Source organism: Pyxicephalus adspersus, chromosome Z (genome assembly GCF_032062135.1).
Source record: "Pyxicephalus adspersus chromosome Z, UCB_Pads_2.0, whole genome shotgun sequence".
In the NCBI taxonomy this organism is placed as follows: Eukaryota; Metazoa; Chordata; class Amphibia; order Anura; family Pyxicephalidae; genus Pyxicephalus; species Pyxicephalus adspersus.
This window is the reverse complement of record NC_092871.1, coordinates 75,868,597-75,894,527: the sequence shown is the minus strand read 5'-3', so window position 1 is coordinate 75,894,527 and position 25,931 is coordinate 75,868,597. Positions and strand designations below refer to the sequence as shown.

At 33.8% G+C, this 25,931-nt stretch overlaps 1 protein-coding gene across 3 annotated transcripts in view; it reads left to right on the top strand.

Annotated features, from left to right (window-relative positions):
- PBX3 (PBX homeobox 3) overlaps positions 1-25,931 on the top strand; it is a 160,266-nt gene that overhangs the window by 10,390 nt on the left and 123,945 nt on the right. Inside the window, exon 2 of one of the 3 annotated variants that reach the window (XM_072429928.1) lies at positions 14,541-14,578. The exons of the other annotated variants lie outside the window; for them this stretch is intronic. Coding sequence (XP_072286029.1) covers positions 14,542-14,578 — 37 coding nt within the window. The 5' untranslated portion in view covers position 14,541. The remainder of the gene's footprint in view (positions 1-14,540; positions 14,579-25,931) is intronic. 3 annotated transcript variants of the gene reach the window in all.

Below are 25,931 nucleotides of genomic sequence, written 5' to 3'. Positions count from 1 at the left end.
AAAGAAAAAAAAATAATGCTATGCATACAAAGTGATTTTCTCTGGATGGTATTTTGATAGATATTGTGATAATCTACAAATAATTCATGAACAATCTACTTGTTTGGAAATTGCTCTGTATAAAAAAACCTTGCCTGATCGATTTTAGGTCATTTATCTACCCAAATATTGATTGAAATTGAAAGATAAGAAAATGCTTATTTTTATTGATTCAGTGTTTTTGTTTAATCAACTGAAACTAAGACATAAGACATATCTCTTTTGTAGCTGTGGAAATCCAAAATACATTTATATGTGATGAGCAAAATATTAAGAAAACATAACAAGCATAAAGCCACTTCTCTTTCTGGATAGTTACATTTACTGAAACTTAGAAACTGAAAACACAGATACTGAAATATTTGTCCTGGTTCTTTTTTTCGGTATGCCAGCAGCTGCACCAGATATTTTTTTTAAAGTCTTTGATTATGTGTTGGATATGCTTACCGCCGCACACAAATCTCAAAGTAATTGTTTTTTTTTTTTTTTCGCTTTTTTTTTCACTGACTGTTGAAACTAGATCTGTCCTTACATCAGCAACTGCGCATAAAAAGGCAAATTAGAACGCCGGCATTTTTATACACTGTGTACGATCTCCCTGGTGTGTGTGTTCTCCTTACAGCCGCAGGGAGCTTACAGAAATTGCTAATAAATTTAACAAAGCCACAGAGACGATAGACCTCAAGAATTCCCATTTTGTTGCATAAAATTGCAATGCACACTGAATTAGCTGCCAGAGGGTCATCTGTCCTATGCAATGCTTCTCCCCATAGCCCATGTCAGAGCTTCTACTTTACTTCATTGTCTGGCGTTTCTTAAGACGGGGATATGGGCCAACAATGGAAAGTGACACAGCACTTCTAATGTGTTATATTTACAGATGTAAGGCTGGATTTTTGATACCAGGAATCACAAGTGAAGTGTCTGAGCTGGAGATTAGAAATAATCCTATTACACATTTGTTGCATTGTGTATCTGTGTTTTGTCTCCTATGCAGGGCAATAGGCTTTTCACATAAAGAGGAAGTTGGACTGTTTACTTGTTCCTCTTCATCAGTAGGTTGTTCATGTCAACTATTTCAAATTCAGATTTATGAAATACACAGCGTTATCACATTTTAGTTAACAAATGTTCAACTTATGGAGGATCATTTTACTTGATCAACCGTGAACATCAATTTAGAAGAATCCCAGTGACGGACAAATATAAACACATTGATCTATACCAGTTGACAGTTCTAAGCTGCAGTTTGCTAAAGTTTTAGTTCAGGAGGGATCTATAACAATCTATAAAACCAGTGTTGAATTTGACAGTGTAGAGTGTAAAAAACAGCAAATATTTCAAATATGAGCTAGTGTATTCACTGAACACGGACCTACCTAGGAATAATTTGTGTAGATGCAAAAACCTAAATACTTTGCAAAAAATATACATTGTGAACTAATTACGTTATATAGAAATTACAGCTGCAAAGCTTAATCAAAATATTACTTGATGTTTAAACTTCAAATGGGAACATTAATAGGCATAATATTTTAAAAAGTCATGGCAAACTTTCTTGTCTGCAATCAGACTTTATTTTTGTTCTTTTTAAATATTTTTATTGAAAGTTATGTAAAATTATCATAGGATACAAAAAAGATGACTCTTTGTTATAATAAGGTAAGCTGAAATTGCTTTAGACAGAAAAATATGATACAGTGAGGGGAGAATCTTGCTTAGAGTGGAACAGTAGATTATATAAAGATCCCCCACAGGGAGGATGAGTCCTTAAAAACTCATGAGCCATATGTAACAAGGGCTTCCTTAATATAGTATAGCACCAAAGAAGATATGAAGAAAAAAGGATAGGAGAGAGAAGGATAAAAGGAAGTATAAATAAGGAGGGGGGGGGGGGTCAATAAAAGGGTCTCTATTCGGAGGGACAGGTGTTGAGGAAAGACATACAATGCAGATTTAATTTTTATTTAATTTTAATCTGTCACTGGTTGCTATAGGTTACATCATACTATTTTCTTATTAAATGTGCTGTTAAAACACAAAAAAGGATGCATTAACTTTGTATAATTCTTTTTTAACCTACTGACTGTAGAAAATAGGATTGTTATATTTATACCCTACATGAATCTGCATTAAACCAGGAGTGAGATATTTGGTTAGTCCCACAGTTAGTGGACTTTGAAACATAAACAGAACAGTAAAATATTCATTGTATTCATGTGTGTTTTTGTATGTGGTATATGTATGTATATGTATGTCTTTTAAAGTGGGAGTGGTGCTTGCCAATTCATTTTTTCTGAGTTTATATTTCATTGCTAATAAAATAAGATAAAAAAATCTGTTTTCATTACACCTCTCATTTTAGATCCAGTGACATAATTGCCAAGTATCTGCAGGCAGATCATTAAAATACAATAGAACAGAAAATGGGAAAGCTGTGCAAATGCCCACATGTTATCATAAACATAATCAATAAATTATGCAGCTGTTTTTCTATTACTGACTTACCAGGCCTTTTCCTGCACAGCACAGAGGTAGTCATTTTGGTAGAAGCAAGGATTTCTTCCTCATGTCAAAGTCTCCAGCAAAGAGAAAACAAAGCAGCACAAGCAAATTCACCAAATCTTATTCACTCCTAATGCCTTAGATTTCCTGCTGAAGATATACAACTGTAATTTTTGTGCATAAAAGCCATCCTCACATACAGGAAATACAGTGCTATTAGTCAGGAAAAATTTGAGACAAAAGGTACTTTTTTTACATAACTGCTTAGGTACAATTATACTATAGCAAACAGAGTGGAAGTAAAACATTTAACCTTCCTACCTAAGTTTTTAAATTATTGTTGGGTGTAAATTAAACTTTTATTTATCATTTACATGATCTGATGTGACTAGTTTTTCATGATATCCACCATCCAGTCTACTTGAGTGACAATTGGTTCTCTATATGCAGTTCATCCTGGAATGGCCAGTGTACGTTTGGTAAGAATTAATTAACAGGTTGGTCATTTAGAGAAATCAGCATTTTCATAAGGCATGAATTGTTTATCCACTTACCTCAACAGAAAAGTACTTCTCACCCTTGTAGATAATTCACATTGAAAAAAACATGTACATCTGCCATGACTGTCATACCATTGCCTATCTTGATTGGCGATGCTGGGATGACATAACTCATGACATTGAACATCCCAACAAGGGAAGCCAGGATTTATTGGACTTAGATTTACCAACTGAATAGCTGTTGGGATAATCACTAGCCACAGTGTTTTTGATTAGTCCAAGCTTACTGATAGATTTACTTTGAGAAGGAGAAGAACAACGTGTTTGCGACACTACTAAGGAAAATGCATTATGTGCATAAAATAGGCAGATGTGGCTGCCTGTATACATATATTATTATAAACTACACCATTGAACAACATTTTTGAAGCAATAGCATGTGCTTATAATAATATTTGAATTATGCTTATTACACTTATTTTTATATCTAAAACTTTTAAAGATACTGTAGATTGAATGTAAGTGTCTTGTTAGTTCCTGGAATGGGTCCAAACCTGAGTTAATCTGTGTGCACATAAGGAGTAGATCATTACAGAAGGTTGCAGGAAGGCCATTGATGGCCTATCAATTGAAACAATTATTCTTCATTTAATTATCCCATATTACTCAAGACACAATAAAGCTGTAGCCTGTTTGATATAGATACGTTTTTTCTCTTTTTGAATGTATAACTTAATCAGTTTGTTTAGAGTAGTGAGCAGTGATTGACCGTGATCAGTAGGGTGAATGGGGTTGTTCTGCTGCTGGGGCTATTCACCCTTTTATAAAAAAAAAAAGGCTCATTAGACCTAAAAGTATTTCAGATGTATACACTTTAGTGTAAACTTTTCTTCAACATTCATTTCATACAGATGAAATCCAGAAAAACTAAATACACACATTAAATACTTTTATAAGATCTGTTTTATGTGCGGAATAATGTTTTTCTTTCTGGTCATTTAGTCCTAAAATTTTGAAACATTTTCCAAATAGCACAGTTGTGTTTGGTTGAAAAGTGGATGTAATATTTCTGTGGAGTTTCAATTTTTGCTTAGAGGTCTCTTCCCTAATTTATGGTGAAAGCATAAGCAGTACACCGATGAGTTCCTCTTTCTGTCACTCTGTTCTTCTATCAGTATGCTGTTTTTACAGCATTGCATCAAGTAATTTGTTTATTGAGCTGTTTTTGCTTTTCTCTCTGTAAGCTCCGCAGTACAGGGCACACAAACAATAAAACGTAGGTAATTATACTGCTTGCATTGAAAAGAGATTAAAATGTATTAGTGACTTTAGAACAGCATCACCATGTGTGTTAATATAGTTTCAAACCCGAAAGAAGATTGGAGGGAAATAACAATATGGTTGTATTCCCAAAGAACCCCATATTTACAAAAGAGTTACTCCAGTTTTTTTTTCCTTTATTAAGAGGGTATCCCAGAATGCAGTACTTTAGTCCACTCTTCTGTTTAAAACACAATTAATGGGTATATATCACACATATATCAGACACTATGGGTTTTGTAGTCTATTGGTGATTTTTTTTTTAATGCTTAGTAGCAAGAAACAAAAAATACAGTTGATTAGCACCCAACACTCACTGACTTACATATTATAGCATTTATATAGCATCATCCTGGCCATAAGCTCTGGGATTTCCAAATCTTGAAAACAATTTCTGTGATGATATTTTTTCAGGCTACACAACCAAGGACTAGCCAACATTTTTATGGGTAAAATTAGCTGTTAATCACTATTGGCAATCCAGTTTTACTTCCTCTGTTTATCATAAATCTGTTCATATCATTATAGTTAAATCTGCTTATACTTTGCATTTTTGCCCCCCCACCCCCTATTAACACTCTAGTGAAATAATACATTAATCTGTTTTGTTTTATTACATTTACAAAAATGTATTTGCTGTTAAATAGCAATATATACCTAAAATGTATTATCGAAAGTGAATCTATAGGCATCCAAGTTTCTACTTATATTTAACAAGCAGAACATTAACCTAAGACCATACTCTGTTGGCCCCTGTAGCCCAAGGCACTATTGATCAGTTTATTCTAAAATTTCATAGCAGAAATTAAGTTGCCCAAGTTATGTTGTCAGCAGCACAACTTTCCTTACTTCCCCCTCCAGCAGTGACTTGGCAGCTTTCCTGCCTCCTGTTAGAGTTGTGTGTGTGCTGGGGTGGTGAGGGAAGCAGAGCTGAAGCATCAGGGTTACAGCTGTAAAATGGGGAGGAAATTTTCCATATTGTCTGTGGCTACTGAGTTTAGAGAAGGTTTGTATGAAAACTTCCTGTTGCTTGTTAAGAACATAAAGGGCTCTGTTTATGAAACTTGAAATTTGACATTGCCTGGTGGGAATCATTTACTGCCCTTGAAACACATGGAACTGGAAGATTCCCATGAGGGAATATTTGAGGCTATGTCGGATTCCCTATTTTATAAATAGAACCCATAAATACCAGTCTATAGCCTGGCCACAGATTTGCTGTAAGTACTCACTTTTTTTACTCCTTGTGGAAACAAAATGTTGCTTATGTATAGATATTCACTTCAATTTATTTAAGAAAATATTCTTAAGCTATTTTGCTAATTGGAACTCCTAAGGCTCTCTGAAAGATTACATTTACTTTTGAGATTTTCTAGTAGTGTTAATGAATATCCATGTTTTGAGTGATTAAGTCTTATCCTTATACATGGTATAATGCAATCCACTGTGAAATTAAATTATATTAACAGCTGCTGAGAAGTTTTCTGTCTATAAAAAAGCTCTAAGCTTAAGTCTAATAATTTGAACAAGCTTTTCTATGTCTTGGAGGATATGCATTGTTTTTCATAATTCTTGAACCGTAGTGAATAGGAGAAGGTACTAATCAGTCATTAGTAACACTGTCCAACCTGCTACTGCACCTAACTAGCACCTTTCAATATGCACTCTGGCCACTTATCGTCTTCCAATGGCCACCTAGTGATGGGGACCTTTGAAAAGGTTTGGTTTATGCATAATTGCACACACTCATTTGTTTTTAGACAAATTTTGAAAACACGCTCTTCCTGTTTTAGAAATGTTTATAAAATTGAAAATTGTGGAAAGCATAGTTTCATTTATACTCCTACTGATTTTCACTATTCTGAAGTCATATGTGATCCAGGAGAAAGTAGTATTGGTAAAATCTGTTGACTGTTTGATATGAGGTAGTTTTAGAGTTAGTAGTTTTGAAAGAAACACTACTTTTCAGTAAATTATTTATTCTTGAATAAAAGTGAAATGCCAGTTTTGCTTTAAGTGTTGGGTAGTGAGTAAAGTTCCCTTTGTATGTCACCATAAATGAAGATTCTTTTGCAGAGGATGCCTGTACTATCACTTCTAGGAAAAGCAGTATGCCAAACATATGGTGTTTCTTTAAAATGTGAATATGATTGCTATTGCCATCATGTTAAGGATCAGTTTCATTCATTTGTCAGTTTTAGCTCACAGTATTGAAATCGGAATATCATGTCTTGTGAAATAATGTAAACTCTCCTTGTGTACACACATATTGATATGACCTTTCAATCAATCATTCAATGAGTGACTAAACTGATCAAAACAAATAAAAAATACAAACTAAAGATTATCCGTTAGTTTTATTTAGTGAGCTTTTAATTAATTTCAACTGTACAAGGTCAATCAACCATGGCAGCATATTTGCCTGTGTGTCAGAAAACCAATCAAAATACAGATCGATTAAATGATCACTCAGATTCAAGACTAATGGATAGCATTTTGATGCAGAACAAAACAGTGTGTGTTGAATTGTTCCCCATTATATTTAGTAATGGATCAGTTGTTTGAGATCATTTATACATGGATCATTTACAAATCACTAGGTGCAAGGTCACTATCAGTTCCAAAAAAAAAACACAAAAAAAACAGCCCCTATTCTCTATGTTCTGTATGTTTATTATATATCTTTATGTTCTTTGCATAACATAAAATCTTCTAGCTTAAAAACCTTGTAAATTTAAATACTTAGCAGATGCTAAGTTTGGCAATTATCATTTTCCTTTTCTTTCTTTCCTGCATCTTGGCGAACAGTAGTAAAACAGTGTGCGGTAAAAGTGTTAGAGAGTGAGATAAATAAGTTGAGCAGTTTTGCAATGCAAAGTGGTTGGTGGTATGTGTATTTTTTTTTTTTCTTTGAGCCTTTCTTGGCTTTTTCTAAACTGCTATTGCGAGCCCCAAGCAGATTTTCCCATTGCTAATGTCCTAGAAGTATTAATTCACTTTGAAATGCTAATTAGAGGGCATTATGCAAGAAATGAGATTAAGTGGCAGCATGAAGCCATTTGCCTGTCAGTAAATTGAGAGTTTTAGCATCAAGAAGAGCTTTGTTTTTTTTTTTTTTCATGAGCATTTCCCTGATTTTGCATATAAATAAAATTGATTGAAAGCACTCAAGAAGCTTCCAGAACTGAGTAGGATCTTTCCATCTTTCCATCCATCCTTTGTTGTTTTTTTATTTTTGTTTTTTTTTAAGGTGTAGTCTGGAAAGATCTTAACCCAGTAAGCAGCGTGTGCCTTCTATACATAATTATGCATGCAAATATGTAATGAACGCAACTTTTTCTACACTTTACACCAGGCTTACGTCTTTTATGGATTATACGGCCACTGTGCCTAAGTGAGTTTTCAAAAAATACCTTGTGCAATCTCTATTTGATATTTGTAAATGTTTCGATTTATGGTCATGTAACACTTTCATCAGTGAAGCTGGGTGATCCAGCAAACCTGGAATGGATTTCTTCAAAGTAATTTGCTAGCAAATGTTTTGAATCTCAAACCAGATCCATTTCAGGTTTGCGGGATCACCCAGCTTCCCTGATGAAAGTTTATCCTCTCCTGCCTTGGAGAGCTTTAATATATCAGGCCCTATTTTGGAATCAAAATAATACTTTTCACATGTATATAGAAGCCTTAAAATTACATTCATTAATGTGTATAATGCAGCCATTACAGACAAAGGGAAGCAACAGAATGCTTTCTAGTAACTTTCTACTTTGGTGATAGGAAGTAATCTGTGTGCCGAAAAAACCTTCATCCTAACACTTGAACCTAGTACAGATGTCAATCGACATCAGCTGATTGTTGCTGGAAATTATCTTTCATGATAAGTGCCAGGTTGTGTGCCCAGCTAAAATGGGCTGGGGGGAACACTGCAGTGGGGATCATATTTATATACTTTTTATGAAACATTCATGTAAAAATGCATTTTAATTGCCACTTTTTGAGAAAACTTTAGAGTAATACTTTAACTGTGTGCTTACTTTAAATACACAAAAGCAAACTCTAATTTATTTGACACATGGCTTGTGAAGTTGGTAAGTATTAATATTTGTCCTCCAGGGAACTAATAAGTCTTCATGAATTAGCTACATATCTGTTCAGCCTGCTGTCCATACTAATAATTCTGCTTTATAGATATCTTCTATTACAATCTGTCTCATTAGTTAATGTTGATACACTATAATGAGAACCAACAGATTCAATAACTTGAGACTAAAACAAGTCAAGTGAAACCTATCAGATCAAGCATAATGAATGACCTTTGTTTCATATAGAGACATTTCATTTATTTAGGTTTCAGTTTGCATCCTTTAAAACACGCATCTTTTTTTTTACTTTGGCAATATTATCAGCATACTGATAGCTGTAGTAATGACTTACCATTAAGGTGCATTTACACTATAAGGCATGCAGCAATATGCATTGTGATAATGTGTTACTTTATATTTTGGATACCATTTAATTGCCTTAGATGAGACTTTAAGGCCAGCGCTTCCTATAATACATGATAAGATCCTTTCATAGTGTGCCACACAGAAACATTCATATAGAAATGTTTAAAAAATGCAGGGTAACACAACTAGTTCCACAACTTATAAGGAACAAATACATTTTCAATAGAGGTTTCCAATAGCAGAGCTGTTTTAACATTTAAACAAAATTTTACCCCTACTCAAAAAACAACTAAAATCAATTTAATTTGTCCTATAAAAACAGGAAATAAATGCTCTTGCATGTTGCACTACATTTCTGATTTCAGTCAATGGGAGGGTCAGCTATGTCAGCTGTCAGCCGCCCCTGAATCCCTATAAGGACAAGTTACACGTGTGCCTTTTTTGACCTAGCCTTAGGGGCGATGGAACATGGAGTCCCAACAAGCAGAGTCATGCAACTTTTCTGTCATGTGACCTTTCTGCAAGTCAAATACTAGGGAATTCTTTTATGATGGAGATAAACATAGAGACATACAACTGAAGTGTTTTACTTTAATTGTAATGTTTTCACAGGACATTAACATTTTTCAAAATGGGTTCTTGGTTTTACAAGATTACAAGATGTATATTAAATAAAATATAGTTGCTTTTCCCCCTTGCATGTATAAACTAACATGGATTTTGTTTGACTAACCATAGTTTAACAAGCAAATTCATACAAATGAATTAATAATACATTCCATGGTATTTCAGCAGTCACTATACACAGCTAGATCAGTTTTCCTATTTATGACCTACTACTCTGTCACAGTCTATCTTTAAATTTTACCCTTATGATCAAAAAGTGCAATGATTTCAATTTGACCTCCTGGATGTATATATGTTACGATTCCTGAGTAAATTACCCCTCAGTAAAAAGTACAGCCAGCGATTGTGCAGAGGCTAACATGATCCATAGCACCTATGTGTGAGTTTTATGGCATTTTATGCTGAAGTTTTCTCAAAAATTATAGCACAATGCTGTCACTATAAAACCCGATGATAGGTAATAACAGGCAGGGGGGAGGACTTCAGCTTTTTTTCCTGTTGTTCCTAAAGAAATTGATTGTTTTTTTTTTCTGTGGAGAAGTAGTACAATTTAAAAAGAATGTGTTTTGTGGGATTTAGATATGGTATAACTTTATGTATTTGGTTAAATGTAGATGTAAATTCTAACTTAATTATGTTTAATTTTCTAAGGTACTAACCATCAACATAATTTACAAATAAATAAGCCTTTGTTTTCACCTTTTTATCACCTTGGTGTCCCCTTTTATACTCATTGCAACGTTTCCTTACTATATGCATACCAACAATAGGTGGATGGCATTTCTTAGGACAGGTTTCCGAATGGTTACAGCAGTGGACTATGTCTACCTAAAATTAGTTGATATGACCACTTGTAGTCATTATTGATATATGGTGTGACTTGCCAACAAAGCAGAACAATTAGAGGACAGAGACAGAGGGCTGCAATTCAATACCAAAAAGTTAGATAATATTGCATGTGGTGTGCATAATTTATTTTAAATATAAAACCGACTTTGTATTCCTGTCTTTGGAAATTATGCCAGATGTACGTTACCAAATCCCAGCTGCATGCTTTTGAAGGTAAAATTGGAAAAATGCAGTATTTGTCTTGAATGCCTGTTGACATGAACCTTAAGGGAGGTGTTACCTCCCAAATAATTTGTATTTATGTCTATCCAGTTGTAAGCTTTACACAGCTCCACTACACAATTCCTCATTGACTGAGGCCATGCTGCAGTTTAGTAACACTTACAGGTGTCCTCTGCACCCTCACCCTATAGCTGGGAACAGAAAAGCAACAGACTGATGAGCTCATCATACTGTCACTGTGCTTGCTCCTCCTTTCGGCACATACCATGCACGCTAGTAGAACTGATTGGCTCCTTATGCTAATTTTTCCTCCTCTAGGCATAGCTTTTACTGCAAAGGCCTATACCAAGTCAAATTTCATCGTTAATTTCTATTTAATTAAAGTATTAATAATAAATACAGAGCTGCATTGTTTTATATCTCTCTGGAGTTTGGGTTTAGAAGGAGGGAACTGTTACGAAGGCATATGAATATTTTGTGGTTTCTAAGCCACATTTATGTACATATCTTGTAATACATCCAAGGATCAAGGGTTGATACAAGAAATAGTCAATATGGTTGCAGTCTATACATCAATAATATGAGCTTAATCATGCATGCAATTGTTTGCTATTCTTTTAGTTCTATTTTGCTGTTCTTAACCAAAAAATACCGTATTCAAACCTGGAATAGATGAATTTAGTTTAATAGAAGCTTCATCCCTGTGGTTGATTATTACAGTCATTTTAGAAAAAGTGTATAGGACAAAGGTTGTTTACAGTTGGACCTGATTATAAGGTATTATGCATAAAAAAAACATTTCATTATGTGCAGTGTAAGAAAACAAGAAAAAAAAACAAATGCAAATCAGTGTAGGAAAATTTGGTTGCTTTAGGTAGCACTTTTTTGTATGCTCCTGAATAAAATGGAGATGGACATGTACCTGTCCAATTAAAAAATATCATCAATCCTCTATATTTAACCTATTAAACATGCCTGTAACATTAGTTCATCTCACTCTGAGAAGGGACTGCCAGTTTACCAGCAGCCTGCCGCTCTGAGTCTGCATTTACTTGGAAATCTGTCTTCTGCAGCTTAATGAAATCTGCTAAGATCCAAACAACCTGACTTATTTTTTTGCAAATTGATTGCAGAGACCCTGCCAGCTCAGTTTTGCATGACAAAATGGTTCTTTTTTTATTTCCTAGGCTCTCCTTGCATATCTGGGTAGTTATTGCAGGGATGCTGGTTTTTATTTACATTTTGCCTACTGAAATGCCGCCTACTGACATCTCTATAATTAAGTGCATACTCACAAGGAGTAAACACATTGGATATATAAAACTTGTTCTATAAGTATTATATATAAAGGTTTTCACCTTTGGAAGTAATAAAGTTCATGATGGGGAATAAGACAGATCAGTGGGTATACTCAAATGAACATACATATTCAGGCACTCTATTGCTAGAAGCTCAAATAGGTTTTTAGATGTGTGTGTGTAGGTGCATATACATTTGTGCATATATAATGCATTACATGAATGCATATATAAAATTATGTATTCAATCAGAGACCAGAAAAAAACAGGAAAGGTGATATATAGTTGTAGACAAATAAAGGATTTTAAAAATGTATTTGTATTTGAGTTCAGAGTGTTACTAAGGAAAACCAGGAGCTGAAAAGATCTGTAAAAGGAGCATTATACCTTTTTTAAAAAGGAGATGAAGATGGCAAAGTGAGGGAATAACAGTTGTTGCTCAAATAAGAAACATGAATATTGGACTTTTTTATTTTTCTTAATCCTTATTTTATGAGAATACAGGGTGGTGCAGTTAATACACAGCTAAACTTTAGTCCTGTACTTAATGTGACAAACAACAGATTATATTAGATAACATTCAGCCATAAATAATTAAAACATCTTTTTTAATCAAATAATGTGAATATGCCAAAAATTAATATTTAAGAGATTTTAGCCAATAAACCATGAAAGCAGATGTAAACAAGACGTTGGAGAACCCGAGGGAACCAGGGGAATGAATGTTTGAGACAAATAGAAGAGAAAACTGTGGACACTGTGGAAAGATATGGAGAAGAAGGTTGGGTGTTTTCAAGTAGACTTGGATCAGGAAGTACGAATGATACTCACAATAGAATATTTAGGATAAAAGATGCCAATGCATGTGCCTCAGTTGCTAATTTTTCCTATTCTTTATGTATGATACGGTATGTGTGCACTTAAGTAATGGATAGGGAAATGAAGCTTGTACACACCAGGTTCAAACCAATAGATTTATTATGTGTGAAAATAAGAAAAACAGTAATTTGTGGATAATCCAAGACCTTTTTATTGATTAAAAAGGATAGTCTTTTCTATCTTTCCAAATCCATTTTCAAAATTTAATAATTATTGGTATCCTTTTGTCTACAGTTTTATTAAGACTTTAAAGATACCAGAATGGAATTTCAACCCTCGGCCGCCTGGCTTGCCCAGCAGTAATAATAACACAGATCACAGCTCTGCTGGTATGTCACCCCAGAGGTGGCTGCACGCTGACCTGTGAGGAATAATTGTAAGAACACTGTGGCACTGATAGATATTATTACAGATTGCCTGTCCTGGCTAGAGCTTCGCAGCAGGAAAGCAACTTGTCTTGTTCACAAAATGCTAGTGTTTCTGCTCTTATCCACAGCATCAATATAAGCTATTCTGTCAGTCTGGCTGTGGTCAGCAGTAATGTAAATATTTTTAGGATGAGTGTGTTCTATAGGCTTCAATCTACTGGTGTAAATCTGCTCTGTAAGTGTATGCTGGAAAACAGATTTCCATTCATCCAGAAAACAATTGTCTTTGTTATCTGCGGGGGCCATGCTGCTACTTGCGCAGCAACCAGATTCAGGCCTGCTGCCACTGGCTCATGTCAGCCCCTGCCAACAAATACTTCCCATGCGTCAGTGCCAGGAAACGGGCACAGTGAGGGGATTTATCACACCTGCTAATGGTCAGTTGTAAGGTTTGATTTGGCTGCAAAAAAGAGAAGACGATACATAGTATAACAAACAGAAGTATTTTATCTTGTGTGACCAGAAGTAGTTTGTTAACTGTGTCCTAATTTGACTTCTACCCCACCTTCCTTAACATCCTGCTACCTATTTCTTTAACTAAACAAAGTCACATTTTCACTCTAAAAAAGCTAGTATTTCTTGTGTATTTTATGTAAAGTCAGTACAAATGTCAAGTCTCTGCATTTTCATAGATTTTTAAAAATGTGAAAGAAGAGTTTACTTATTTTTAAATGTTTTGTCTTAGTCATTAGCAATTATGAAATATTATCAAATATATAATATGTTGGCGCTATAAAAAACCTGTTTATTAATAATAATAATAATAATAATAATAATAATAATAATAATAACAATAATTATAATAAAATGGGTAGATAGATACGTTTGAATGAGGTATAAAAATAGAAAGGAGATTTAGGTGTCTGGTTGGTTAGAGAAATATACAGACTGTCATTGCTGAATTCTTTCTGTTAGTTGCCTAGCTGTCATGCTGATCCATTGACTTTCATAATTTTGGTTAATTAAACTTGAATAGGTATGCAGATGGGAAAAGTTAGTATTTGCATAAGTTTTCTAAGACCATTGAATGAGGATGTACCAACACCATTGGTTAAGCATGATAGCTGGGCAACTAGCATTTTCAAAAGAAACAGTGGTTGTCTTTTTATTCTCCTTCAGTACAGTACAGCACTTGAAAATAAAACATTGTTGATGAAAAACACATAGCAGTTTCTCAGTGCACTATTGAAATTTCTGTTGTGTCAGTATTACAAATCCATCGCTGATTATATATTTATATGGACATTTTTGAAATCATAAACTATTGCTTATGTGCTTTTGGTTATGCAGTGAAAAGCTGTCCATTCAAATGGTTAAAAAAAATCTGTATGACTTAACAATGTTTTTTTTGTTTTTTTTTTTCTTTGGTGGACACGGGTGAATTGAATTGCCTGCTGGCTCAATATGTCTTGGGAATTTCAGAATGAAGATCTTTTGTCTGTCAATCCTGTGTTGGCCAGGTATAGTGTTAAGATATTGTTCCTTTCAGATTCTACATAAAGGTTTCTAAAGTTTTAAAAGCTTCCTGTGGACATGAGATAGCATCTTCTCAAAGAACCTTGTCTAATTGCTAGTGTTGCTCTATAAGTGGTGTTAGGAACTCCTAGACACACTTTCCTGTTCCTTTTTGTGCATAGTCATAAACCTTCAACACAAATCCCAAATAAGTATTCTTCTTTATGTAGTACTGGCAAAAAGTGTTTTCAAGCAAAATGTACTACTCTTCCTTTAAGGACACGCTAAAGGGTCAGTTTCTCCAAAAAGTTTTTGGTAGATACTAGAGAGTGCAATAACCCAGTAGTTTTTTTTTATGTCATTCGTTGATCCAAGTGTGAAATCTTTGTGCTGGATTTCAACGCTTGTACTTCTTCCACAGTCATTCTTAGCTTAAATAATTTTTTCTGTTCAAATATATTGTATGATATCTTGTTAAGGGTACAGTAGGAGGAGTAGAAATACCACAAGCAAGTGGGCAAAAACAAAGGCAGGAAAAATAATGGAGACATTTCACTAGTGTAGTTTCCAAAAGTTTAAAGAAATCAGCGGTAGATTTGCACCAGACTCTCTTTGACACTAACATATAATTCCTAATTTACCAAACCCTTTAAACTGGGAAAGATTTTTATATTAATAATGGGAGAGGTCAGTAATCTAAAATGGGTATAGAAGGTCTGTAGTACATAGTACTTATCTATCCACCTAACTGTCATACCATATTTAGATGGACTCTAGATGGTCATTTACAACTACTGGTTTTGGATACTAAAGTTAAACCCCAATTCTGAGTTGCCCCCCACTCCCCTTGGACCACTCCCTATTTTGCCATGCCTATTTTAATATGTTTTGGGTCTGATAATGTAATGTCAAGGGTCATTTTCTTCTTTAAAACATTTTCCTTTCAGCATAGGGCAGCTAAATGATGTACTTGTTGTGGGCTGAACCTGAACACTCAGGGCTCACAGTAAGTGTATTTGAAAGTGCTGGACATCATTTAGTTCAAAGCAGGACCAGATCACAGCAATAAAATCATTAGAAACTTTATGGCTCTAAAAGTTTCCTTTTCATGCACATTAAATAATTAGTCTTATGCAGAAGTACATTTTTATAGTTTCTTGTTGTTTTAAACTAGTGTGATACTATTAGGCACTGTCATTTTGCTATTACTACTGTTGAAAATACATTTTTTTTTACAAACCACTCTGACAAATTTAAATGTAGTAAATTAGTTTATTGAGATTCAAAAGCTCTTTCTTTTTCGATTTACAGAACATAATTGCTCTCTGAATCCATAAACTAGTCCTTAACTAGGGATTGGATTGTATGACAATATGTTTCCAAATCAAACTTTTGGAAGCACTGTTCTTTGTTGAGGTTTGCATTGTAAATCTTTAAACACAAAGCTAACAGCCCTGGTAATAGAAAAAGTTTTTAGGATGGGATATCCCTTACATTATCTTAATCAGGAGCAAAATTTGCTATTTTTAGCTAATATATCACAATACTGACTGTGCAATTACTATTAGAAATGGTTAAACTTCAATTTTAATCTGGCTGTGTTGTCTGTATTTGTAGATAATAGACATATGCTCATTTTAGGTACAAGAAATTTGTGATACATTCTCTTGAAACAAACTTAGGTGATCCCTTACCCCTGATTTACAGCACTCTTTTTTATTATTGTTTGGCTTATTATTGGGCAAAAAAATATGCAATTTATTTTTTCATCTTGTTACAAAAATACCCATAAATGTTACATACAGTTGTAGAATCATGATGGAGCCCATACAACAAACCATGTAAAACCAAACATCAATGCCATGCCAACACTAACTGTTCATTACTGAAGCCTATGCCAAATAATAATTTTAAAACTAAAAGTATCCTAGTAATTGTAGTATTGGCACATTCACCCTTCCTTAGATAATTTGTTGACGTGACGACCCCAGTATGTAAGATATACTTAGTAAGAAGGACAGATAAGCCTGGGGTTTGTTTTTTTAAATTATATATTTAGAAGCCACAAAATGTTACAAAACATCCCACAATCGTGGATGAAAAAAAGTTAACATATATTTTTTGCAATACAGAAAGTTACATTCAGCATTGATGGGCGCAACCCAGAATAATACTTCTGGGAGACAGTGCCTGGTAGCTATACAAGAACAGTTAAATTGTATCCAACATGTACGTAACTGCCTCAATCCCAATGTGTTTTTCCAATAAGCTTCATGAGGGGATATATTGAGAGCGTTACATCACTGTATAATAAGGTTATACAAAAGTGTAAAATAATAGAATAATTAGAATTAAGTCACATAAATTGCAATATAAGTATGTTTTTATTGTTTTATATTCATATATAAACAGCCAATTATTTAGATATACGTATGAAGGAAGTGTAATGATTGTAAGGATAAACGTATACTTAGATAAGGATAAGGTATGTAGAAATATTATGATCAATAAAAAACACTTACTTGCGTTGGTGTTTGGAATATGTAAAAGTAGGTCTTGAGGTCGGTTAAAGTCTTGATAATGAGGGTATCCTAGAAATGGATGATTATATGTAAGGTAAATTTGATATAAGAGATAGTTAAAAAATCAAAGGAAAGAAAATAATGAGTTCACTAGGCTGCATTCTTATAGTATATACTAAAATTAATCGGTAGTATAGTAATCATTAGATCAGGAATTATAATAATAGCAAGGGTGTTACAAATATATCAATAAGGATCTTATAAGGAGATGCAGCCAACATAATAGAGGAATCTGTACTTCAAGTGCTTAAAAATATTTAAACAGGCGGTCATAAGGGTGGTACAGCCCACATAATAGAGGGAAACAATGTTAAAGTATTTGAACATATTTGAATGGTGGGCATAATGAATAGGTAAAACATCAGATATAGAAAATTTTAGTATCCGAGATAATATTGAAGACAGGGATGCTGATCAAGTATGAATAAAAAGATTGTGTACCTTGGAGTGGCTGCTAGAATTGTGCTGCTTCCAAGAGGACGTGCAGGCAGTGAGACTTGAAAGGGATCTAACTCCCGCCTAAATAGGCAAGGAATTGGCGTTCCTAGTGTGTTTTTGTAGTGTAATGAGACTGCCACCTCATTACACACCCTCACCGGTAGCGCATGCGTGAACTGTCATGCAGGCCCAATAACACACTAAGAACGCCAATTCTTTGCCTATTTAGGCGGGAATCAGATCCCTTTCAAGTCTCACTGCCTGCACGCCCTCTTGAAACCAGCACACGTCTAGCAGCCACTCCATAGTAAACAATCTTTGTATTCATACTTGATCAGCATCCCTATCCTCATTATCTTGGGTATTAATATTTTCTATATCTGATGTTTTGCCTATTCATTATGACCACCATAAAATATGTTCAAATACTTTAATATTGTATCCCTCTATTATGTGGGCTGCACCACCCTTATGACCACCTATTTCTAAGCACTTGAAGTAGTCTCCTCTAATTTGTTGGCTGCAAGTCTTTAATCTCCTAAATTATTGATATATTTGTAACCCCCTAGCTATTATTATAATCCTTGATTTAATGATTACCACACCACCAATTCATTTTTATTATATACTATAAGAATGCAGCCTAATGAACTCATTATTTTCTTTCATTTGATTTTTGAACTATAGCTTATATCAAATTTACCTTACATATAATCCTTCATTTTTAAGATACCCTCATTATCAAGACTTTAACCATCCCCAAGACCTACTTTTACATATTCCAAACACCCATGCAAGTAAGTGTTTTTTATTTATCATACTATTTCTACATACCTTAGCCTTACCTAAATATACTATTATCCTTACAATCACTACACTTCCTTTATATGTATGTCTAAATAATTGGCTGTGTTTATATATATGAATATAATACAATATAAACATACTTATATTGCAATTTATGTTACTTCATTCTTATAAATCTGCTATATTACACTTTTGTATTACCTTCAGTAATCAGTGAAATGCGTCGGGTTTGACGTGGTTACGTACATGTTGGATATAGTTTACCTGTTCTTGTATAGCTACCATGCACTATCCCCCAGAAGGATTGATCTGGGTTGTGCCCATCAATGCTGAATGTAACGTTCTGTATTGTAAAAATAATATGTTAACTTGATTTTTTTCATCAATGTTTGGGATGTTTTGTAACATTGTATGACTTCTAAATATATATTTTAAAAAACTATATTTTTGGCCAACAAATCCCAGGCTTTTCTGTCCTTCTTACCAAGTATAAAAGTATAGTACTGTATATCTCACTAGCAGTCCTGGTCTTTTGAGGAGGCTGAGCATTTAAGCCCACACATACAGATACATTTGTAATGTATCTTCAGAAAAAAAAAATCTGCTTTTGGGCTCATCGAGGAACAACACTTTTCTATGTGTAGTTATTCATTTAACTTACTTGTCTTGGCCAGCTACTGGAATAGTTTGGTAATTCATTCCAAGACCAGAAAAATATAGGATTCCATTGCAAGGCTTGTATTTACACATTCTTTTAGACTAAGCTACACATTCTGTTTGGGAGGTAATAAATCACAAATATTTCACTAGAAATAACGTATGTCTTAGTTTTATCAGTTTCAAGAGTTAAACTATGTAAATGAACACATATCAGACTTGCAGTTTGCTGTTTCTACAAAGTGGTTTTGCAGCAGTTTTTTTTTTACTTGAGAAGATGCCATAGTTATCTTATAGCCCTGCAGAAAGTTATTGATTTTTCACAAAAAAAAGTCCTAGGTTCCACTTATAAGAGATATGGAAAAATGCATATTGAAAACTTGGTAAGGCCAGCTAAGTTTTGTTTTACATTAGTATATAACATTTTTTGTTCTGATCCCATAATTAGCAATAGGTTCTCATTCTCAAATGTTTAGGTCAGGTTTGTTCGCAGATGAGATACCAATGACACTTAATTTTTAGAATACCCAACCTAATTTAAATAAATTATTATTGATACTATTTAGTGCTGCTGAAGTAATAAGTATTATTTCAAATATAGGCAGCCAGATCTACAAATAATGTTAGGAGCACATTTGTTTACAGTGTGTTCTTTTAGACTCATGGTTTTCCACAATTTCAGAAGTTGTTGACAGAAATATAAAAATGTGAAAAAAGTTCCTATTTAGAGAAGTAAGAAAACTTCATGGGTAGTAAATACAATTGTCAAATCTAAATACAAATGTGTCTTTGCTTGTGTTTACATTGATGAGTTTTACCATCACTTACCATCCTTATAGGATGTTAGGGGAAATCTCCTAAATAGAGATACATATGGCAATTGATACATGGCAGAGGCTTTAACCACTCGCCATGCTATTTAGAACAAAATAAAATGGAATGTTTGATGGAACTGGACATTCTTTGGTTACTGATCTGTGCAAACTTTGTGGCTCCAATAGTACAGTTATTAGTTGTATTGCTGTAGTTTTTATTTTTTGTAACGCTTCATTTATTTCACTCCATCACTTTGTGTGATGACTTATGCATGATCATACAAAATTTCACTTACAACTACACATATGTTGCCAGACTGGAATTGTAAATATAACTGACCACCCCCAAGACCAGAGGGGGAATATTTTCTGTATTGGAATCAGAAACCATGTGTCCTTGATCTTACAAGCTCAAAAATATTAATTTCCATTTTATGTACTACTGTAAATGACTTTCTATCTTTCTACAATAAGACTTAGTCTACTGACTGATTTACAGGCATAGTTCAAGTAAGTTTTCCCAATTTTACTAAGTAATGTACCCTTTTATAAACAAGCAAGGGCTTTAAATTACCCCTCTGATGTGGGTCATCTTATTTCAGACCCCTGTGCCCCTTTTGGCTTAGTCTACACAGACTGTTTTCTATAAACTCTTAAAAAACTCCCATATCACTTTTGAGTGAGTTTATGTGAGTTTACAGAAGCTTTAAAAAGCAAGCCTAAAAACACCTATAAAAGCCATATTGCTTTTATGAGGGTTTGTAAGAGTTTCTAGGCTTTTAAAGCAGGCAATTAAAACTCCTATACACACCTGTAAACTCGTCCATTTGTTTTCAATTGAAGCAATTTTTAAATCCTATAAACTTTTGTAAACGCATGCTAAAGCTTTGAAAGTGATTGTGGACACCCATGCTCATGGGAGTTACACATTCATTCGGGCACTCAGATGTCTGTACTGTACACACCTATATGTGTATATATATATATATATATATATATATAAATTCTTTCCTAAACAGAATGATGAGAATCCTTTATTGGAGAAGAGAATAATATATTTCTTCTGCAATAAAAAAACTTTCTCCTGTTTTCTCTGAAAAAATGCATTTTTCCCCTTGAATTAAACAAAACATTTTTTTAATATTTTCTTTGATCAGAGAAAAATGAGGCAATTGGATATTATAGAATATATTGTATAGCGATGTGAAAAATATTGGTGGTTTATTATTTATACATTGGAGGACTATTCTTCAGGCATTAATATGCATGAGGCATATTCAGTATCTTTGTCTTCTGTTATTTCTTGTTACAACATCCAAAAAATACATTTGTAATTTTAAAAAATGATATGCATTATAATACACATTTTGTAATTATAATGTTTTTTTTAGATGTAATTGTAATATAAAAATTTGTTTTTAAAATAACACAAAGGAGATTTTTTACGAAAAATTTGGGGGAATTAAAAGTGTGTCTTGAGAGAATAGCCAAGTGAATTGGTTATAATAAAAATATTAGAAAGTACAATATATATTAAAGGATGCAATGTATTGGTTGATGTATGCATTTATTTGTATAAAGTTTCAAGATGAATGTGCATATCTCTGGGGGGTAAGGATCAAACCTGAGGTTTGTGAACTGTGGCATGAGTGTCTGTGCTGGGGGTTGTAGTTCTGCAATCCATTCCAAGACCAGGAGACAGAAATTGAATGGAATATGCTGGAGAAAATATTTCTACAGAGACTAATAAATATATATAGTGGAAATAAAAAAAATAGCGGTGGAACCTAATAAGTAATGCTACTGGACATGTTTCTCTTACTGTATCAAATTAGCAGTAGTATTAAGGATTATATAACATAATACAGAAATATTGCTTTGGGACAGTTAGATAAAACATCTTGCTGTTAACCATTATTCATTATGATTCACTACGGTTGCACTTTTTATACAGTTCCTTTTGTCTTGCCTTCATGTACATTAATATCAAAATATTCTGATAATAATAAAAAAACTGAATTTCTGACAAGCCAGGCTGTTCTAATATTTACATTTTGCAGTGACATGTCAACATCCCCTCTGTGCCACTTATGATATGTTGCCATCAATAACTTTGTCAGACACAATAGAAGCTTCCCATTTCAATCCACCCACTGCTATGTTTAATCATCCAGGGTTTTTTTTCCCTGTACATGAGATGTAAAATTAACTGAACAGTCAGAATGAGGAATTTCCAAACCCTCTGCAGATTCATTTAAAATGTTGGAATTGGTTAACTGTTTTTTTGGGGGGGCTTTTAGGCATTCATCAGTACATTTTGTATATTTTAGGTACTCCTAAATTTATAGATGAATAGCACACAATGTAATATCTGTTCATTTATACACACTGCACATTAAAGTAACATATTTTCAATAGGAGTAAAACAAGATTTTTTCATTGAACAATTTATTGACTAAGGACCCCAGTTTCTCATTAAAAAGTATGATTTTTCAATCCTTCAATGCTTTTTAATCCTGTTTTAGGAATATATTTAACCCATTAAATCTTGTCAGAATTAAAAGTAGAGCTGCCAGTGTACTTCTACTTGTAGGGCTAGATCATGTCACAAATCAATCATTATTATTTTCATGACTTATTCAAATAATGTATCAAGGCATGTTTAAATAAATAAATAAATAAGTATATATATATATATATATATATATATGTACATGTTAAAATGAGCATTGTAGGTCCATGGATAACATGAAAACCCCAAAACAAAAGTTGCAATTTTTTAGATAAATTTAAGAATTGAAATGCATTGGCTGTTCTTCATTTGTTATGTGGGAATTGTGCTGGTTTTCTGTTGACGGGTTGTAGCTCACCTCCTTCCATCAGGCCAGGGCTATTAGACTGTTTCCTCCAAGGCCAGGGCTATTGGCCCTCACTGTGAGGGATGGTCTCAAGTACCAAGTAAAACATGCTAAGTGGTATATCCCACATACTGTATTAGACACAGCTTTGTGATCTCAACTTTTCTTACTTTGGGACTAGTAAGCGAGTCCTTGTTTCATTTGCTTTGCCCCATTAATTTTGATAATGGTTAAAAACACAAACATGCTGAGAAAGAGGATGAAACTTGTCACATAACTAGGACAGGTAATATTACAGGGCTCACTTCTGTCCCATCATGTTCTCTTTTTAGCATTATGGGGAAAGCATTCCAAAAGACATCCTTAACTCAGCAACACATTCTAATTTTAGTGTAAAAAATGGAATAAAATTGCATGGTTTTTGTGGTGTATTTAGAGCAAATAGTGGTTTCTGTTTTCTTAAAGATTGGACCTAAAGATTGGTTGGCACTCTTAGTCTGGTAGTCTGAGCCCAAGTCCGGCAGCTCATACCTGTTAAAGACGCTACCTGCTTCTGGTGCACTGTTTTACGTCCACATCCATCTCATACGGACCTCAATGTGTTTATCGCTTTGTGATTCCTAATTAGTTATTTGACAAATTTATTATTGCACTGTAAAGATAATATTCTTTAATAGTGAAAGTGATGCTTACAATATAGGACAAAAGTGTGTGCAGGGATATTTCTGGGTCTTATCTTTAGGAACTGACACTATTCCCTTGGCTATTATGTTTTCCAGTGACAAAAAATGTGAATCAAAGGGCAAACACACAGCTATGCTAAATTCATGATTGCTGAATCCTGTTTAAAGAAATTTCAAAACCTCTTAGTCCTTGCATGTATTTAGGCAAAATAGATATTTCTTTATCTAATTTTTGGACAGTGCACGAATAAGGCTTTTTTTTTTGCTTCTCCCATTTTAGCATCATACTTTTCTCACCCCCCAGTATTGATCTTCCTTTGATGAAATATTGAGAGTTATTAGCTTAAAGAGGGTTTGAGGCAGAGTCAACTTCCAACACAAATACTCATTCCATAATGATGCTGCTATTTATAGATCCCCCATTTCATTAGTCGCAGAGTTCTGGGAAGAGGATTTCTCCTGGGGAAAAGGATACTTGAAGTTCAATTTCTCCCTGGTACACATTAAAGCCCAAGAAGCAGGGGAAAGGAAAAAAAAGAAAGAGAAAAAGAGAACCTCAGTCCTGCCTTTATCCTTCTGTATTTATCTAGGACACAGGCTGACATCTGGAGGAGGCTGGTACTCCTAAATATATATTTGTAGCCGAGTCTGTGGCAATCGGAGGGCAGCATGTTCTGCTCAGTGCATTAGGGATTTGACGACATAATATATCCTAACATTTTTATTAACAGAGCTCCTTTTTCTAAAACACAGTTATTCCCCAAAACATTGTATTGGTGTGTGTTTATGTCTGTGTGTATGTATGTATAAATGAATATGCTAAGAATTATATTTTGAGAACAATATTTTGGTCAAGGGTATAGCCCCTGGCCTTGAGTGTTATGTTGAAAGCTGTTGTTGAATTCTTTGTTGTAAAGACTGTTTTGTGTATGAATAGTTCAGTATGTATTGGCAATCAAGAAAAAGCCTCCTATTTGCTAGAAATAAAAGTGTTTTGGAAATCATCATTATATATATATATATATATATATATATATATGTGTGTGTGTGTGTGTGTATTTTTTATTAAAATAATTCAACTTCTCTAATCTTTTTAAATTCAGATATGTTTATTTTGTTAAAAATAAATTCTAGTTGTTACTTAATTAGAAGTGACTGCTGAATGCTTTATTGCAACGTATTTATAGTATTTTCTATTCTGTATTTGCATTCCAGAAATTAAGTCCCCCACGCCAGTCTTCGACGTGCCTTTCATACATTAGAATGATGAATTGAGAATAGAAATGGGGGAAAGACTGCAATGCAATGAAAATTTAATCAGCATCTTCTGCTGCTTTAATAAGGCAAATAATTCTTATTGGTTGCTGTGTTAAGATTTCTAATATTTAATTCATAACAAACCTTGCATTATTTCACAGCAGTCTCAACAGCTATACTTTGCTGCCTGCCAAAAGGCAACCATAACAGCTTAAAAGCAGATGTAAACGCCTAGTACAACTAGAGTGATTTGATCTAAGACAAAAAAAAAATCCTCAGTAATGTCACAGAATCGTTTGACAAGTCCAAGCTGTTTACCAGTGACCAAATCATATTAATGACGGATTAAAAGCATTTGTGCTCTTAGTATGGGTGAGAAATGGATGCTAGCGAGGTTTAGCCAAAGGTCAGTGCAGCAGTGTATGTGTATGATGAATCTCTGACATCCATTCTCCACTCCCCCAGCCCCTTCATCATTATGTTACTGAAAGGATCTCAATGTATATTTTTTAATTAAACCCTGTTGATATTGCTGAGGCTTGAAACAGACAATATTAGCCGTATCTTTCATTTTTAAGGTTATTAAGCCAACCAGTATGCATTTGAGCTGTCATGTTCAAGGGAAAGAGATGTACTGAGGGAAAAAAAAATAGACCAAACAGCTCATTTTTATTACTAGAATGTAAACACTTTACTGGTGAAATGGTTCTGTGTTATTGCACAGGACTATTGTTATTATAGTACATTCCGTTGATTGTGGAGGTCAGAGATATGGGCAAAGCAGCCATTGTTTTGCCATTAAGTGTGGCATCATTTTAATTAACCCTAGATCAGTTCTGTCAAATATTTTTACTGGCAGTTTTTTGTTATTAATTTAGTTATGTTAGTGGTTTGTTTCTAAAAAGATGAGTAAATGGTAACTCAGTTCCTATGTGTGGGTTTACTCCCACATTCCAAAAACATGCAGTTAGGTTAATTGGCTTCCCCCTAAAATTGACCTTAGACTGTATTAATGACATAAGACTATAGTAGGACATTAGATTGTGGGAAAGTTAGTAATATGACTATGGACTTTGTAAAGCGCTGCATAATATGTTGGCGCTATATAAATTCTATGTAATCATACTAATAATAATCCTTTTGTCCATATCAAGTAAATTTATTATATTTAGTAAAGTATTAAAAATAATTTGTACATTTATGTCAGACAGCGTTAAAAAATAAAACAAAACTAAACATATGCATTGCATTACAAGAGTCA